This window comes from Oryzias melastigma, linkage group LG6 (genome assembly GCF_002922805.2).
Source record: "Oryzias melastigma strain HK-1 linkage group LG6, ASM292280v2, whole genome shotgun sequence".
NCBI lineage: Eukaryota > Metazoa > Chordata > Actinopteri > Beloniformes > Adrianichthyidae > Oryzias > Oryzias melastigma.
In genome coordinates this window covers 34,640,363-34,658,241 of record NC_050517.1, presented here as the reverse complement: position 1 = coordinate 34,658,241, position 17,879 = coordinate 34,640,363, and the positions used below count along the sequence as shown (strand labels likewise).

Sequence of the window (17,879 nt, the reverse complement as noted above, 5' to 3'; positions counted from 1 at the left end):
CGCACTTCAGGGCCACCGTAAGAAACTCTAAATACTGTTTTTCTCCTTTAAGCTAACTTAATATATATTTTTAATTAATTGAGTTAAAACACATGCAGACACAAAAAAAACTATATTTTTTTTACTTCATTTTCTGACACTCTGGGTTTATATTTTGGGGAAATGTCTCCTGTAAATATGAAAATACCTTTTAACCCTTGAACACCTGAGGCGTCGCCTGTGACACTTAAACACTAAATCTTTAACAAAGTGTAACTTTTTAACTGTGAACACGATAATTTCAACAGATTCTGCTTCAGAATCTGTTGAAATAACGTTGAATGTGTTAAAAATGAAAAAGTTACAGTAAATCAAAGAACATAAACACTGTAGCTGCCATAACATCCATTTATGAGTTTCCCCACCTTCTGATCTTCAAACTCTTTGCGAAGCTTGATGTAGTTTGTGAGCGCTCTCATGGCGATGGGAAGTTTTCCGATGACTTTCAGGTCGATGGGCCTCTTGTGAGCAGAAGTGATGAACTTGTTCATCCACCAGTAGGTGGATTTGGACAACAGGTTGACGAAGGGCTGCAGGAATCGAACCCCGAGGTCCTGAAGGTCTTCGGGAGGCTTCACCTCCGTGGGAGTGGCGAAACACATGTAGCGCTGCAAAGACACGGAGAGTTTGTGTCTGAAACGCATCATTTTATTAATAAATGACCTGCAGGAGCAAAGAAGCTCTGGATTCTGTTCAGAGGGAAAACAAACCGGCAGCTTTCCTCATTTCTGTGTTTGCGGTAATTACACAGAATAATTGGAACTAGTGGTTCTGCTCCTAAAAGACAATTCATCTTCCGTGTAATTTGACTGTTTAACATCACCGTGGCAACATGGTGATTACTGCTCCACCACCACCACTACTACAACCCACCCAACATGGTTCCTTTTAAATACGTAATGTATTTTAAAGGAGACCTGAGAGTAAACGATGAGACACAGCTCGTTTGCGTTTACAAACGAGAATGAAAACGTGCAAAAAAAGCCACAAATGATCCGTTTGTGTTCATGGATCAAAACACCAAAAACATGAAATTATGAAGCAAATGGATGATTGGAAATGTAAACGTATTTAAGCTATAGTACAAGGTTCTCAAACTCAGTTTACCCTGGAGTTTGGCTGAGGCTGGGCTGTATGGAGTTCCATTTGTGCCAAAAATATGTTTTTGCGTCCACTGTCTTTGTCTACTGAACACGTTTATTAAACATTTGTTCATGCCTATGTACTACTAAGCAATATTTTTTGCGTGTTTTGTGAAACAACAGGAGCTAACGACGCTAGCAACTGTTGCTAAGGACTTTTCTGACAATCGGATCCAATGACAGTAGCAAATGCAAAGTTTTATAAAGCAAGTTGAAACATCAGAAATAAAATACAAAACTATCATCAAAGAAGCGTGGACATGTAGGAGATATTGCTTAGTAGACATTGAACTTTCATATTAAGGCGGGGCACGTAAAATTTCGACTTGGGGGCAGCGTATGGCCGCCAGATTGAGACCCCTGATATAATAAATTATTTTAATTTCAGGTCACAGAGAGACAGTAGGATGGTCATGGAGAGAAATAAGTATCGCTCCAATTTGTGCGTGAATAATTTTGCATTTTTAACTCATAAAATACATTTTGTGCATAAGTACAAAAATTACAACATTCAGAAAAATACAAATTACACATGCACAAACTAAAATTAAAACAGCTTGAAACTCGCACGCAAATCTTTAACAATATACACAAATCACCTTATACGCACACACAAAACCTCAGTTACACACAAATCTGTGGTGAGACTGTTTTCACGTTTCACAGATTCGTCCATAAGTGATGCGTTTAAATACTGCTAGAATTCTGGGTCATCAGAGTTTTCTTATCAGCCGTTTTGAACTTAGAATTACACGCACAATTCGGGGTGATACTGATTTCTCTTTTTTCTGCGCTGCGGGGGTCATTCTACTGAGACGAAGGCGAGCGCGTGTCGAGGTGAACTCAGATAAACAGACTCAGACTGTTAAGCCGGCGTGCCGCTGAACACGGCTGTGACCTTTTCTGTCCACACAGACTCTGAATGTCACACCGTATAACCGGATACCTGGGATGAGGACAGTAAAACGGCGCCAGAAACACAGAGACGACGACGTTTAAAGTTCACTTCTGCTGCTGATAACGTTCCTCGCTGCAGGAGCAGAGATGAAGAGCTGCTGGTATTCATGCATTAAACTCTTTGATTTTTGGGGGTTGTGCTTTTATTTTATTACTCTTTTGATGCTTTACTTTGAAAGGTTTTGCAGACACTCCTGCCTGATAATTATTTTCCGCCTCATGGGACACATTTACATTGAGGTTTCTCTGATCGTCGTAATTAAATTCTTGGATGTTTGTAAGCTCATCCAGCTTAAAACGCCGGGTAGATTCTCACAGTTTGCAAAGATCTGGTTCGTTTGCATTTTACTGTTAAACTTTACTGAGGCGCGGGTCCCTGAAGCCGTCATCATTCGTCTACACCACAGCGGTCAAACTTAATCACACCCAAAACACAGGATAAACATTTATCGAACACTCTAAAATGACATTGTTAAAACTTTAAAAACGTAACTTTTTAACATAATTATGAACTAGATATGTAGCATTACTTGTGATAATGCTAGTGTGAATGCTGTAAGCTGAATTTAGAAGATGCTATTGCTGATAGCTGAAGATGCTGAAATTGATATCTTAAAAATGCTGAAGCTGATAGCCAGCTAAAATATTAGCTAGATGCCAAATTAACTGAAAAAAAAATTCGGTTAGCCAAAACAGCTAACATGTAAATATTAGCTTAACTCAAAAACAGTCTAAACCCTTTTTTTAAATCCAAAATTAGCCAAAACAACTAGCATGTAGCTAAAATATTAGCTAAATTCCAAAATAACTTAAGACTTTTTCAAAACCCCAAATTAGCCAAAACAGCTAGCATGTAAATATTAGCTTAACTTAAAAACAGTCCAAAATCCTTCTGGGAAAAAAAGCCAAAATTAGCCAAAACAACTAGCATGTAGCTGAAATATTAGCTAAACTCCAAAATAGCCTAAAAATGTTTTAAAAAGCCCAAATTAGCCATAAAAAAGCTAGCATATAGCTAAAATATTAGCTAAATTCCAAAATAGCTTAAAAGACTTTTTCAAAACCCTAAATTAGCCAAAATAGCTAGCATGTAAATATTAGCTTAATTTGAAAACAGTCTAGAAACCTTTTTTTAAAAAAAGCACAAATTAGCCAAAACAACTAGCATGTAGCTGAAACATTAGCTAAATGCCAAAATAGCCTAAAATACTTGTTAAAAAGCCTAAATTAGCAAAAACAGCTAGCATTCAAATATTATCTGAACTTGAAAACAGTAAGAAAACCTTTTTTTTTTAAAAAAGCCAAAAATATCCAAAACAGCTAGCAAAATGCCAATTTTTGAAACTTTAAAATTGCAACTTTCTAACATAATTATGAACAATTAAAAAATGCAGGAATATTATTCCAGAATAAATCAACTTAAACCTTAAATAACTTTTAAAATTTTACTCAACCTAAAGATATATTTTGTCAAAATGATAAAAGTTAGAAACAAGCGCAAGATAACATCGGGCCACTAATAACAATAAAAAAATAATAATCTGGAGGGCCGGAAAGAATTACCCAGGGAGCACAAGATAACATTTGCCCATTAATAGCAACAAACTAAAATGATCTGGAAGGCCTGAAATAATTACATGGAGGGCCGGATCCGGCCCCCGGGCCTTGACTTTGGCACATTCTCTACACTCACCCTGCCCAGGATGACGTTGATCTCCACAGCCAGCAGAAGGCCATAGAGCAGCACCAGCAGCCCCGTGATGCAGTAGCGGAGCTGCCGCAGGCCGATGCCGTGCTCGGTGTACTTGGCGAACTTGATGGTCTTCATGGTGAAGGCGAGCACCCAGTAGATGAGCAGGGCTGAGGAGATTTGAGCGGTGATTAGAGCAGACCCAACCTCGTTCATGGAAAACCCACATCCCGCTGCATGTCCACACAGGCATAAGTATATTTGACCTCATTTGTTCCCTTTTGCAAACAGTTAAATGGATCCTCTTAATCCCTCAGATTATTCCTTCATATAACATTTTATATAACAAGAAAGGGGCGGGGCCAAACATCCAGAGAAGATGCTTTTTCTGTAAACACAGAGGAGTCGGTGCAACTTTAAAAGTGCCGTTTTACACGAAAAGGTCACAGTGACTTAATCAGGATCCACAAGAGAGCGTCTATTTAGTTGATTAACGTCTTCCTGGCTGCGATCTGGACGCCTGACGGCCGGAGGCGGCTTCCCAAAGCGACAGGAGGCGAGCATGCAGAGCTGCTCGGCTCGCTGACGAGTTAATGATGCGTGAGGGGGAAACACTCAGCAGGACGGGAGGCCATGCGCCAGGACAGACAACTAGTGGAGGTTCATCCACTTAGCAACCATAATCCTTTGCAGGAGCTCCGTGTTAGGAGAACTTCACACTTTAAAACGTGTGAATGCTTTCATAAAGAGGCGGCGCCGCCGTGACCTTGAGGTCCTCTGTACAGACCTCGTAAAGATTCCTAAACCAAAATTCATTCAGTTATTCTGGAACAGTACCCGAGCCGCAGAGACGGGTCATGGTTTTATGGGGGATCCTAAACACAGGGACCAACCCTTCGGGGTCGTTGCTGTCGACTGTATCAGAGAACTGGACTGAGTGACCTCATCCACAGAAAATGGTTTATTCCAGCTCCAACCAAATGAAGTCGATTCAGTCGCTGATTTTTCTCACTATGGACGCCGCCATGTTGGAACCAGACATCATGAGTAAACAGTGATTAGTCCGAGTCGGACGACAACCGCTCTCACCAATCAGGAGTGAGCTTGTTGGAAGGCCACACCCTCTGAAAGAGAGCTACAATGTTAGACGTGGAGGCCAGCAGGCTCCTCCCACCTTTATCAAGGCATCTGATTGGTCAGTTTGTAACTTGAATAATTAAACTGCAGAAAAAAAGAGGATTATCAAGAAGATGTTAAAAATGCATCAGAGCATGAATGGTTATTCTGACCAATAGAATGACTGAGTAACAGCTGTTCATTTCTCTATAGAAGTCTATGGAATTTTGGCTTCCTGTTTGGAACACCAGGGGGTGGGGCTACTCAGTCCAGTTCTCAGATACAGTCAATAGTCTGTGCAGTCTGACCTCCCGGGTCAGGCTGCTTCCTTTGATCTGGGGGTGTCCCATGGTGACGTCCTTTGTGATCATGAGTGGGTCGCTGGCGAGGAAAGATCCCAGAAATATAATTTCCTCACATCAGCATGGAGCCAGGTTTTCATTTTCAATTCTCTATGGGTGCGGGGGAGGGGGGGTATTCTCTGTGTTTTATAATTTCATTCTTTGTTTTAATCCTGTAAAGCACTTTGAGTTACAATTGTATGGAAAGTACTTTTTTAAAAAAGGGTGATTTTTCTTATCAGAAAACTCCCATGTTGCAGGAAAAAGTTACGACGACTCTGCAGGATATTAGGATTACAAAACAGTCTGTGGATCCAAATGAAAAATATCATCTGCAGAGCAAGAAAAAGAAACTACAGAAGCTTTAGCTTCTGAATAGCTTCACCGTCACAAAGAGCAGACGCGGCTGCAACTCCATGGAGAGCAGACTCAACTGAGCTCCATGGAGAGACGCGGCAGCTGAAATCTTAACCGCTTTATGGTTATTGCACCAAATTTGAAGTACCTGGTCAGTGGGCGGAGCTAAAAAAATGCTACCTTAATTACAGATATCCATCCAAACAAATAAACAAAACAGAACTAACACAGCTGAGAAAACCCTCAGAGAGAAGACGGTCTCTCTGCTTCAGGAGCTCTCACACCCCAGAATAAAAATGTCCTTTTTTCAACGTTTCTGTTCCAAAGTGTCCTGATTGTGGGGGGAGAACATGAGCAAACATCAACTCAAAGCCTTTAGTCTGAAGAAGTCCTGAAGAAAATGTGTATAAAATCCAAAAGCATCAAACATTCTTTCAAACATTGCTTTGTTTCTTTGGTTCTGCAGCTCCGTGCAGCATCAGGAGTTTCTAAGCCTCATCCTGGATCGTAAACACCTTCACTCATGAATTATTCATGTTTTCACGAGACTTGATTAAAATTTGATGCAGCAAAAGCCTCCGGTCTCTGTTTGGAACCAGGAGTTACCTCAGCATGGAGGACCAGCTTACCCATCAGCAGTTTGGGGAAGTTGGAGGTCTCAATGTTGTGATAGTAGACGATGGAGGTGATGCCCGCCATGAAGCCCAGAGCTGCAGGCATGTACAGGTGGAGGTGGAAGGACTGGCTGAACCTGGCAACAAACATCACATCAAGACAAATAGGTTAGAACCAAACGTGACGTTTACGCTGATGTTCAGCTTCAGAAAATCTGCTGCAGGGAAAACATCTAAGACGTCAGCGGGGACATTCCTGAATTCACACAAACCCTATGCAGAGCAGAAGTGGATGATCCACCTGAGGCTTTAGGAGAGGGGTGTTAAACTCAATCGCACAAGGGGCCAAAATCCAAAACACATCTGAGGTCACGGGCCTAATAGGATGAATATTTATTGAACACAATAAAACTACGTCTATAAAACTTTAAAACCGTAACTTTTCAACATAATTATGAACTAGATATTAAGCATTACCTCCCATAAAGCTAGTGTGAATGCTGTAAGCTGAATTTGCTAGTGATCATACCTGAAGATGCTGAAATTGATAGCTTAAATCCCGGAAGCTGATAGCTAAAAATGCTGAAGCTGATGGCTGAAAATGATGAAGTTGATAGCTGAAAACACTGAAGTTGATAGCTAAAAATGCTGAAGCTGAAATTCCTGAAGCTGATAGCTAAAAACACTGGAGTTGATAGCTGAAAATGCTGAAGTTGATATCTGAAAACGCTGAAGCTGAGAGCTGAAAACACTGAAGCTTATAGCTGAAAACGGTGAGGCTGATAGCTAAAAAAGTTGAAGCTGATAGCTAAAAACGCTGAAGCTAATAACGCTAAAATTGAAAGAGAAAAATGCAGAAGTTGTTAGCTGAAATCCCCTAAGCTAATAGCTGAAAACGCTGAAGTTGATAGCTAAAAATGCTGAGGCTGAAAATGCTGAAGCTGGTAGCTAAAAATGTTGAAGTTGATAGCTGAAATCAGTGAAGCCAATAGCTGAAAATGCTGACGCTGATAGCTGAAAATGCTGAAGTTGATAGCTAAAAATGCTGAAGCTGATGGCTAAAAATGTTGAAGCTGATAGCTATAAAAAATTGGAGTTGATAGCTGAAAATGCTGACGCTGATAGCTGAAAATGCTGAAGTTGATAGTTAAAAACGCTGAAGCTGATAGCTAAATGTGTGGAAGCTGATAGCTGAAAATGCTGAAGTTGATAGCTGAAATCAGTGAAGCTAATAGCTGAAAACGCTGAAGCTGATGGCTGAAAATTCTTAAGTTGATAGCTGAAAACTCTAAAACTGAATTCAATTCAATTTTATTTATATAGCCCCAAATCCCTGACACTTTGCCTCATTGGGCTTCATGCAGATAATTTTACAATATATTGAAATTACCTGATTTAATAGCCAGCCAATATATTATCTAAATGCTAAATTAGCCTGAAAAACTTTTTCAAAACTTAGGTTAACCAAAACAGCTAGCATGTTGCTGAAGATATAGCTAAACTTCAAAATAGGTTTAAAAAAATATAAAAAGCTTATATTAGCCAAAACAGCTAGCATTTAAACATTAGCCTGACTCTAAAACAGCCTAAAAAACTAAAGCAAAATCCTAAATTAGCCTAAATCAACTTCAGCCTTAAACAATTTTCAATATTTTACCGTCCATGGAAATATATTTTGTCAAAATTATACAAGTTAGAAATGAGAGCAAGATAACATCTGCCCATTAATAACAATAAACTAAAATGATCTGGAGGGCCTTGAATAATTACATGGAGGGCCGGATCCGGCCCCCGGGCCTTGACTTTGACACGTGCTTTTCCGAGAAACGTTCCTGTTTGGACAGCGACTGACATGCTTCTAAAGAGCTGTCACGGATCATGAACATCATGAACATTGTTGGCTCCTTAAGTCTCACTTCTCCTGTTTGGGATTAAAACATCAGATTTGATCTTTCCCAGACCGTCAGTCCAAACGTCGACGTGTTTGAAACGTCTGAGTGAAGTAAACCGCTGAAATGGTTTGATCTTTGACCCCAGATCTGATTCTGCTGATCATTTCATCACCGAACAAGTCGGTTCTGTTTCTTCATTTTCACACCTCCTTGAACTTCTATAGAAACAGATCGACTGCAGACACACCACCTTTTCCTAGAGGGGTGGGCACATGTGTCTTCCCCACACGCCAGGCGCCATGTGGCGAGACGCAGCCCAGAGCAAAAGATTCACCAGCATCCAGATGGAGGGAAAGTTCTGCAGAGATCAGCGGTCGTCTTTGCGGGTAACCGACGCTCTCCCCTGCAGGAAACCTGCTGCGTCTCTAATTGACCTTCAGCTTGATAGAGGAGGAAGCTTAGAGGCCTGAAGGTTGCTCTCCTTAATGAGGGCGGAGCTAACAGATTCTGTTACTCTTCATAACACACGACTGTAACTGAAGGCTGAATAAATATAGTCGTTTCCGACAGGAACCAATCAGCTTCTTCCATCGAGTCTTTTTGACTTCAGTTTGGCTCCAAAGCGTCTCATTCTCTTGTGATGTTTCAACAATTTAAGAACATTTTTAAAAATTTGAGAACAAACAATTGAACTTTGAAAAATTAATCATTCTCTGTTCTTTTTTACTTAGTTTATTTTTTATTTATTTAGTTCTCTGTGCTTCTGTTTGGTGCAGTGTGATTCACTCCTCTCCGGGCGAGCAAGAGAGATTTCTGATTCCAGGTGGATCGTCTTTGCTCTTGTTCTCGGCCGTGGACCGCGCCTCTGGCTCGTCTTGGCCGTGGACTTCAAATACGTAGTTGTAGAGTTAGATAAGCTAATTCTTCTTTAATAGTCCTGGTAAATCTCTTGTCCAGAGGATCTCTCCTTTATGTCATCCCAAAGGTTTCTTCTTTTTTCCTGGAATCAGTTTTTTTAAGAGTTTTTCCTTACTGAGAAGTTTATCTTTGTCAATTTAGTTTAGTTTAGCAATTTGCTGTTGTTTATACTTTATGACCAACTTTCTGCTTTTGTACAATTACCGGCATGAAGTCGAAAGAGGGAATTGTTTTTGTGATATTGAACTCTATAAATAAAATTGAATTGAATCTAGAAGGTGGACCTGCTCCACCTCCCATGTCAGACAGTCTGAGAACCGGGCTTCCTCTAGAGGGGACGCTGAAGTCCCTCTCAGACAAACAACCTTTAGACAAAATGTTCTTTCTGTAAAGAGTGGAACCGTCTTTATCACCCCATTAAATCCTGATGGAAACACTAAAACATCAGGATGTTCTGCAGTAAAACTAAACCAAGTGGAGTCACTAAAACATTCCCCTTCACATTTTCTCCATCACATGGGAAATCGCTGCTGGATCATTTATAACATAAAAACTATCTTCACTTTTTGGCATAAAATTCACAAAATGAGACACAATGAAAAAAAAATCCAACACAAAAGAAAACTAGAAGCTCCTGCAGAAAGAAAGAATTATTAAGTTATGCAGCAAACTGAACCACGCAGCAGATGAATGAAGGTAAATAAGAAAATACTTCATTTGAACTGAAGAATTGAACAAATGAAACAGAAATTTGATTCTATGAAAATATGCAATAAAAAAGGCTGTAAAACGCATGATTCCCATAAAAAAATGGGAAAAGATAAAGACTCCTTTAATTAAACATAATTCTTAACATCATGATGTGGAGGAAACAACTTAAGTAGTTTTTAAATAAATGATGGATCAACACAACACAACAGTTAATGACAAAACTCCAGCAGGAGACACAAACCGTTCAGAGCAAAAGCTCATCAAACTGAATCTCATTTCCATCTTCATTAGAATAAGACGTCTTTGAAAATGTGAATAAATAAAAACGATGAGACGGAAGTCATGCAGCGGATCACTGATGTGACAACCAGATACTTTTTAATTAAATGGGAAACCAAATGTTTCTGTACGGGCTAACTGAAAAAAAAAATATTATTCTAAATCAGCGATCTTCATTAAATCACAACCTTCAAATAATCCATAAAAGTTTGATAGAAAAATAAAATTGATTTATTTATTGATTGATTGATTAACCCAAGTGCAGAACAAACAGCAGCTCAACAGAATAAAACTGGAAGCGACTATTTATTTTAATCTGACCGTTAACACCTCCAAAGGAAATGTATCAATCTGCCGTCACATCAAATTTAATCACATGGTTAAGTGTGGAGTCCTGCAAGGCTCATAAGTCCATTGACAGTCTCAGATGCACGTGAGAGGCCTGTTCGGTGGTTTAAAAAACAAAAAACGCTGTGGGATCTCTCATGGCGCCTGCTGTGCAGCGCTCAGGACAGACACTTCATACCAAGAAGTGCATTTGATTCAAAAAAGTGTTTCCATTATAGCTTTGCAAAAGATATCAATTTTGTCCCAAAATCCCCCTCCTCTACACGCAAAAACTTTTTTTTAGAATAATGTTATTTTTTTTTAAATGGTGTTTCTATTAGGAGAAGTTATTATCAAAATTCCAATTTGTGAAATTTCAGAGTTAATGGAAACACAGCTAATGATAGCTAAAAACACGGAAGTTGATAGATGATAATGCTGACGCTGATAGCTGGCTAAAGTATTAGTTAAATGCCAAATTAGCCTAAAAAACTGAAAAAAGCCCAAGTTAGCCAACACAACTAGCATGTAGCTGGCACATCAGCTAAAATAGCTAGCATGTAGCTGGCATATTTGCTAAAATCCAAAACAGCCTAAAAAAGCAAACAAAAAAAGTCTAAGTTAGCCAAAACAGCTAGCATGTATTGTAACAATGTAAAATGTAACAAAAAAAACTACCTCACTATAAATATATGTGCAATGTGTCTTCTAAAATTGGTCAACGCGCAATATTTTCAGAATCTCTACATTGGTCTTTAGTACTTTTTATTATTCTATTTTTATACCTTTTGTACTTTTTATGGTTATTTTTTTCTGATGTACATATTTCGTAATCTCTATACTATTTAAACTTGTACAGAAATCCTGCTCTTTAACCCAAACAGTGTCTCTGAGAGTCTTTCACAAGAATTCCAATATGTTTCAATGCACGTTGTTGCATACATGGCAAATAAAAAACCTTGAACCCTTGAATACAGTAAAATTTTGTAGGTAAACTACAAAATGGCCTAAAAAAGACTCAATTAATGCCAAAATAGTCCAGAAAGCTAGAATAATGCCATTATAACTTTCAACTATACTACACTCTGACTCCATATAATATACAGTGACGACTAATCGAAAATTAAATTAGTCGTCGACTATTTTAATTGTTAGTTTATATACTTAAAAATAAATATAAATAGTTGTTTAATTTCATGAATTCTCTGCTAACTTTTGTATATTTCGTTTTTTTTGTTCATATATTAACCCCTTGAAGCCTGAATTTATCTCCAACTGTGTAGAATAGAATTCCACTGACAGTTTTGCCGTCATGTCGACGCTAAATGCAGTCTGAGACGTATCAGCATCCACAGGCATCATTTTTCCTCATTTCTTCTACTATGGTTTCGGGCTGAATATATAGTTATAGCTGCTCCCTTTCAGACCTGTTTAAATCAGAGATTTGTTTGATTTTATTAACTTCTCTTCTCTGTAAAGCCTGGAAAAGCAACTGTTAGAGACAACAGGTTTCATTCATGATGGATCTGCTGTCAGGAACGCTGCAGGAAGCTCCTCAGAGGGAGAGGGGCTGAAGCTGTGACTGTAAATGAGGCTGCAAGACTGGAAAACTGTAGAAAATCAGTCCACAAAGTATCTGACAAACAAGAAAAAAATGATTGTTTAGAGTTTAGCGTGAAATGTTTGACTTCCTCTCAACATTTAGTGGGAGGACGTTCAGCGTTTGCTCATCAGAACTTCTGTTAAAGTGAAGTTTTCGTCCAAACGTTCGTCACAAGTAAAGAAGGTTCTACAGATGGGCTGCAGGAACGCCACGCATGCATCTGAGCGTCACGTCCTCAGAACCATCGGATGTGTGCGCAGACGCTCTGACTGCAGCGCATGCAGACAGCAGCTGCAGCCATGGCGTGGCTGCTGAGCCGCGTCGTCATCAGGCAGGGAACTCGGTTAGAAAGAGGCGTTCAGTCGTGAAACTGTCCCCCCAGCAGCGCCGTTGTTCTGTGTCACGCTCGCCGACCGGCCACGACATTACTTCCAGCTGCTGAGCGTTGTGTTGACACGACCTCTGATCGGCCAATCACACGGCAGCAGATCAGCGCTGAGAGACGCTCCAGGAAACAGCAGCTTGAGGAATCAAACACATTCATGTTCAGACGCCCGCTGCACCACATGCTCTCAGCCAAGACTGTTTAGAAGGATAAAATCCCCCCACCATATAAAGGTGGTGTGCAGCTGTTCCAAAAGGGGCGGAGCCTAGCAAGTGAACTAGATTTGTTTTGCCAACAAGGACATGTCAAAAACCTTCTTGAAAGTCAACGAGCTTGAACTCCTGGGGGGTTCGTACGGAGACGCTCAGCCGCCCCGGCAGACTTCAGAGTTTCTTGACCTCTGACACCAGCAGGTGGAGGCAGATGTTCATCCTTCCTGATTCTTCGTCTCAGGTGAGGGGGCGGTCCTCTGCACAGGTGCCTCCTGCATGCTCAGGAGATGAATTTGATGCTTAAAGAATCAAATCTGTGGCTTTTTTATGCTGAAATTCAAAAATTCAAACTGGATCCCACAAATCTGACCTCAATGTCTCCATGCTGTGTCCTTAGGTGACCTCTGTGGTCAGCATGAATAAATAATTCATCTCACAGTTCCTTGAACTCCATGTCCTCTTCAGGTAAGTCGTGGTGTTGAGCAGCACGAGGCGGCTTTAGAGGATCGATAAAGCGGATCCACCTGATTACTGTGGAGAGCTCTGGATGACTGGCGAGCTGACCTTCACGAGGTTCATCTCTGGGGGCTCTTCTTAAAGCACATCGTTTCTCAACCAGGCTTCAAAAGCTGCCAACTTTTCCAGAAAATTAAAAAATGCTCAACAACATTTTTATTTATCTCTCTCCAGTATAAAAAACGCCTTTCAGAGGTTAAAATTCACATCAAGAAGTGCTCATGAATATCTGAGTATGTTCTCCAGGTTCAAGGGAACACTTGTTTAAGCGAAAGTTCTTCACCATAAATGATTTTAATCTGGTTAAGTCATCAACCATCTGGAGAGCGGACGACGATCTCTCTCCTGTGGCTTCTTCAGCAGATCAGAGGCGGAGCTTACACACTTCTGCGTGAGTGTGTTCAGGGCATTGATGTTGAATAGTGGTTGGGGGGGCGTTGAGGTTAATTGGATCCCCCCGTTTCATTAGGGAGGGATAACACTGTTTGATTAGATGATAACGGCCCCTGGAGGAGCTGCTGCCGTCCAGGAAAATCCCAGAGTGAAGGAGCAGAAACGACTTCTGCTCCTTCACTCGGCTGAAACTTGAGGAAACTCGTCGGGGTTTCCAGGAGCAAACGCAGAGACTTCCTGGAGCTTCACACTGAGGTGAAACTTCCATCAGTAGGACTGCCATGATTAGACGGCTAATCCATGACTAATTTAACAGTTGATCAGTCGTAATATTATATGGAGTTAGAGTTTAGTAAAGTTGAAGAGAATAGTGATTCTCTGCTCTTTCTGTACATTTTCCAGCATGTAAAAACTCAATCACACTTTCAGCGATTTCAGAAATCTTGGTATCAAAACGTTTGGCTTGTTCAGAAAATTACTGCTTGCATTTTTGGTATTTATGAAATTCATAGTTTTTAAAATATTGAGCAAAATATGCCCCATAGGAAATGAATGAAAAACTCTTTCAAAAATTTCTAAATTTTAAGTAGATTAGCAGCAATAAACATATTCAGGAGAAATGTTTAAATCTTTTATAGCAGTTTTCAAAAATATTGGAGTTTAGCTAATATTTTAGCAACATGCTAACGTTTTTGTCTAATTTGTTATCTACTGAGGTTTCATGGGCTAATTTAAAGTTTAGCCTCTATTTAGCAACAAGCTAAAGTTTTTTACTAATTTACTTTACTGAGGAATTTGAAGCTATTTTGAAGCTTAGCTAGTTTTCAAGCAATATTTTAGCTTTTTGGCTAATTTGGCTTCTACAGAGGTTTTTTATGGAGCTTAGCTAATATTTTAGCAACATGCTAATGTTTTTGACTAATTTTACTGAGGAATTTTAGGCTATTTTGGAGTTTAGCTAGTATTTAAGCAACGTGTTAGCTTTTTGGCTAATTTGGCATCTACTGAGGTTCTTTATGCTAATTTGGAGTCTAGCTTCTATTTTAGCAACATGCTAATGTTTTTTATTAATTTAGTTTACTGATGAATTTTAGGCTATTTTGGACTTTAACTAGTATTTAAGAAATGTGCTTGCTTTTTTGAGCTAATTGGGCATCTACTTAGGTTTTTTTATGCTAATTTGGAGTTTAGCTTATATCTTAGCAACTTGCTAACTTTTTTGGCTAATTTGTTATCTACTGAGGTTTTATAGACTAATTTAGAGTTTAGCTTCTATTTTAGCAACATGCTAACGGTTTTGAATAATTTAGTTTACTGAGCAATTTTAGGCTATTTTGGAGCTTAGCTAATATTTTAGCAACATGCTAATGTTTTTGACTAATTTTACTGAAGAATTTTAAGCAATTTTAGAGTTTAGCTTCTATTTTAGCAACAAGCTAACGTTTTTGACTAATTTTACTGAGGAATTTTAGGCTATTTTGGAGTTTAGCTAGTATTTAAGCAACGTGCTAGCTTTTTGGCTACTTTGGCATCTATGGAGATTCTTTATGCTAATTTGGAGTTTAGATGATATTGAATCAACACACTAAATGTTTTTTGAAAATTGGTATGTATTAGAGATTTTTAAGCAATTTTACTACAACATTTTCAGAAATTTGGGTAAACTTTAGGGCTCTTTAATAGTTCTTTAACAAAATTTCCAGTCTTTTAGCAAATGTAACATTTTGCAAATACTTTTGTAATTTCAGTTAATCCCTTCAGCAGTTAAAGTCAATTCCATTACCATTCATTCATTCATTTTCCTGACTGCTTTGTCCCTTTCGGGGTCGCAGGGGTGCCAGAGCTTATCCCGGCTGCTGGCGAGCGAAGGCGGGGTTCACCCTGGACAGGTCGCCAGTCTGTCGCAGGGCCTCAATCACACACCCATACACTCTCACATTCACACCTAGGGGGGATTTAGATTCACCAATGAACCTCTGAAGCATGTTTTTGGACGGTGGGAGGAAGCCGGAGTCCCCGGTGAAAACCCACGCATGCACGGGGAGAACATGCAAACTCCACACAGAAAGGTCCCAAATCCCCCAGCCGGGATTGCTGTGAGGCAAGAGCGCTAACCACTGCTCCACTGCGCCACCGTGCAGCCCTCCATTACCATTTTCAGCAAAAAGCTTCAGCATCTTCAACAACTTCTTTCTAGTTTGATAAACTATCATCCTCATTGTCTTTATTTTTAGTTGGTTAAGATGTTTGCTTTACATCCACTTTGCACATGAATCGATTAGTCGACTAATCAGAAAAAATAATCGGTGATTAGTCGACTATTAAAATGATTGTTACCCATCAGAGACGATGCCCTCGGCGATCTCGCAGACCAGGACGAAGAGCAGGACGAAGGTGAGGAGCCAGCGCAGGTTGTGTCCTGGGAAGTGCAGCCAGGTGCTGTGGTGGATGTGCACCTTGGAGCTCTGGCTGCCCCAACCTGCACCGGGAAAAGGAAAAACAGAATTGAAGGATCGCAGGATTATCAAGAGTCGAGACAAACTGCACGGGTGGCAGCTGGCCAGAGTTGGCCCCAGGGGGCAGGAAGACTCTGTTATCATCCCTTTAATCACATTCTGGGTATTCTTGGCATCCAGAAAGCTGCCAGTCTGGACTTCTCTGAGCCACGTCTGCTTTTTAACTTGGACAGATGTTGGCATCAGAACAAAACTGTGATGCAACACTGAGTCACTCTGTTAGTAACGTTCAACATTCAACCTCAGCTGATAAAGAGTTACGTAAGACGCTCTCTGACACCTTCTGCAGCGTTCCTCGGAGTGCTGGCAGCTCCTCCTCACACATGCTCATTCACTCGCTCGCTTAGTGGAGATCAGGCAGAAGAGGTGTGAAATAAAAGGAATTTTAATCGTAAAATAAAGACAGTCGCTGTTGCAGGGGTAGAGCACAGCAGGATTACAGTCATCTGCAGAGGCTTTTCCTTCTGCAGAAACGACCCCCCCTCTCTGAGTTTGACATGAAATCGTCTCGGCTCAGGATTTCAGAGGACGTCCTGCAGCTATTTCTGAGGGATACGGCGCTTCTTCTCCTCCTCAGAGGAGGAGGAGGTTCTGATCAAACTCCAGTTAAGGTTCAGGGTTAATATCAAAACATTAAAAAAATCCATAAATAGCTGAAATGAGGAACGTCTGATGTCTTAAAAATAAATATTTGAAGCTTTAGAGCCCCCCTCATCCTCAGACTGTTTTGCTGACTCATGTTTAGGGTGTCCCATTTCCTCTGAGGATCCATCCGACTCCAGATTAAAGGACATTTGTCTAATTTTAACCAAATTCTGACGGATTTAGATATTTCTGACACGATAAAGCTTTTTAGTTTGAAATAAAAGACCTTAAATGTGTGAGTTTTGAGCTTCAATAGGAACACAGACGTGGATCTGCTTTCAGCTAAAGCAGAAAAAGCTGCTTCAACACATTTCTGTCATTAAAAAAATCATTAAAATCCTGAAAGCTGATACTTTAGAGTAAAACAGCAGAAAGATCCTGTTTGCAGACACAACCTGATGCAACTGCAGCACAGAAAAATCCTGTTTGTGTTACTGCTTTTGGAGATCCTGATTTTAGACTGAAATGTTTATTTTAAGGCTCTAAAAGTCTAAAAACAGTCAGAGGTATAAACAAGGGCAGATAGAGAACACACACACGTGTGTGTGTGTGTGTGTGTGTGTGTGTGCGCGCGCGCGTCAGAAACTCACCGATGAAGAGAATGGGGAAGGTGATGAAGAGGAGGAAGACGTGCGGGACCACGTTGAGAGCATCGAGGAAGCAGCCGTTGTTCAGGACGCCTCCGTCCACGTTGTAGGCCGCCGAGTTGTTCTCATTCCCGCAGAACGCCAGAGACATGGTGGAACCGGGACTCTGCGGGAGACAGCGAGGATGAGGAGGAGGAGGAGGAGGAGGACCGGAGGAACGGCGAAATACAGTCCTCTCAGAGCATTTCTCCTCCTTTTGTCCTCAGAACATCCTGGTAATTCCAATTCCCAAAGTGACCTCCTTCCTCCCCGGTCCAGCTCCTCGGTATCAGCTCCGCGCGCGCGGAGGGGAGTCAGAGGGAGGCGGGTCGTGAGGAGGAGCGGGTCAGAGGCAGCCAGAGTCCCCCCTCTCCGTCCATCCCGTCCGCCTGCAAACTGAGGACATCCTGCAGGGCGCCGCTCGAGCTCGCGCGCGCGCAGCTCCGCTCCTCTGGAATGCACGCGGGCATGCTCACATGGCGGGAGGAGCGGCTCCCGCAGATCCCGCTATTCCTGTCTCAAAAGGCGACCTTGGTGGAGCAGAGGGGACGGACGTGCCGGAGGAGCCGGAGGCGCGAGCGCAGCCGCAGGTAGGGGGCG

General features: G+C 40.9%; 1 protein-coding gene across 4 annotated transcripts in view; it reads right to left on the bottom strand.

Annotated features, from left to right (window-relative positions):
• The window catches only part of abcc8 (ATP-binding cassette, sub-family C (CFTR/MRP), member 8), a gene marked incomplete at its 5' end in the record, with an annotated part of 59,399 nt that extends 41,953 nt beyond the window's left edge, over positions 1 to 17,446 (bottom strand). For all 4 annotated transcript variants that reach the window (XM_036212591.1, XM_024281309.1, XM_036212592.1 and 1 more), the window contains 5 exon segments: positions 405 to 647; positions 3,832 to 3,998; positions 6,272 to 6,393; positions 15,830 to 15,971; positions 17,244 to 17,446. In XM_036212591.1, coding sequence (XP_036068484.1) covers positions 405 to 647; positions 3,832 to 3,998; positions 6,272 to 6,393; positions 15,830 to 15,971; positions 17,244 to 17,446 — 877 coding nt within the window.
• Between the last annotated feature and the right edge of the window lie 433 nt (positions 17,447 to 17,879).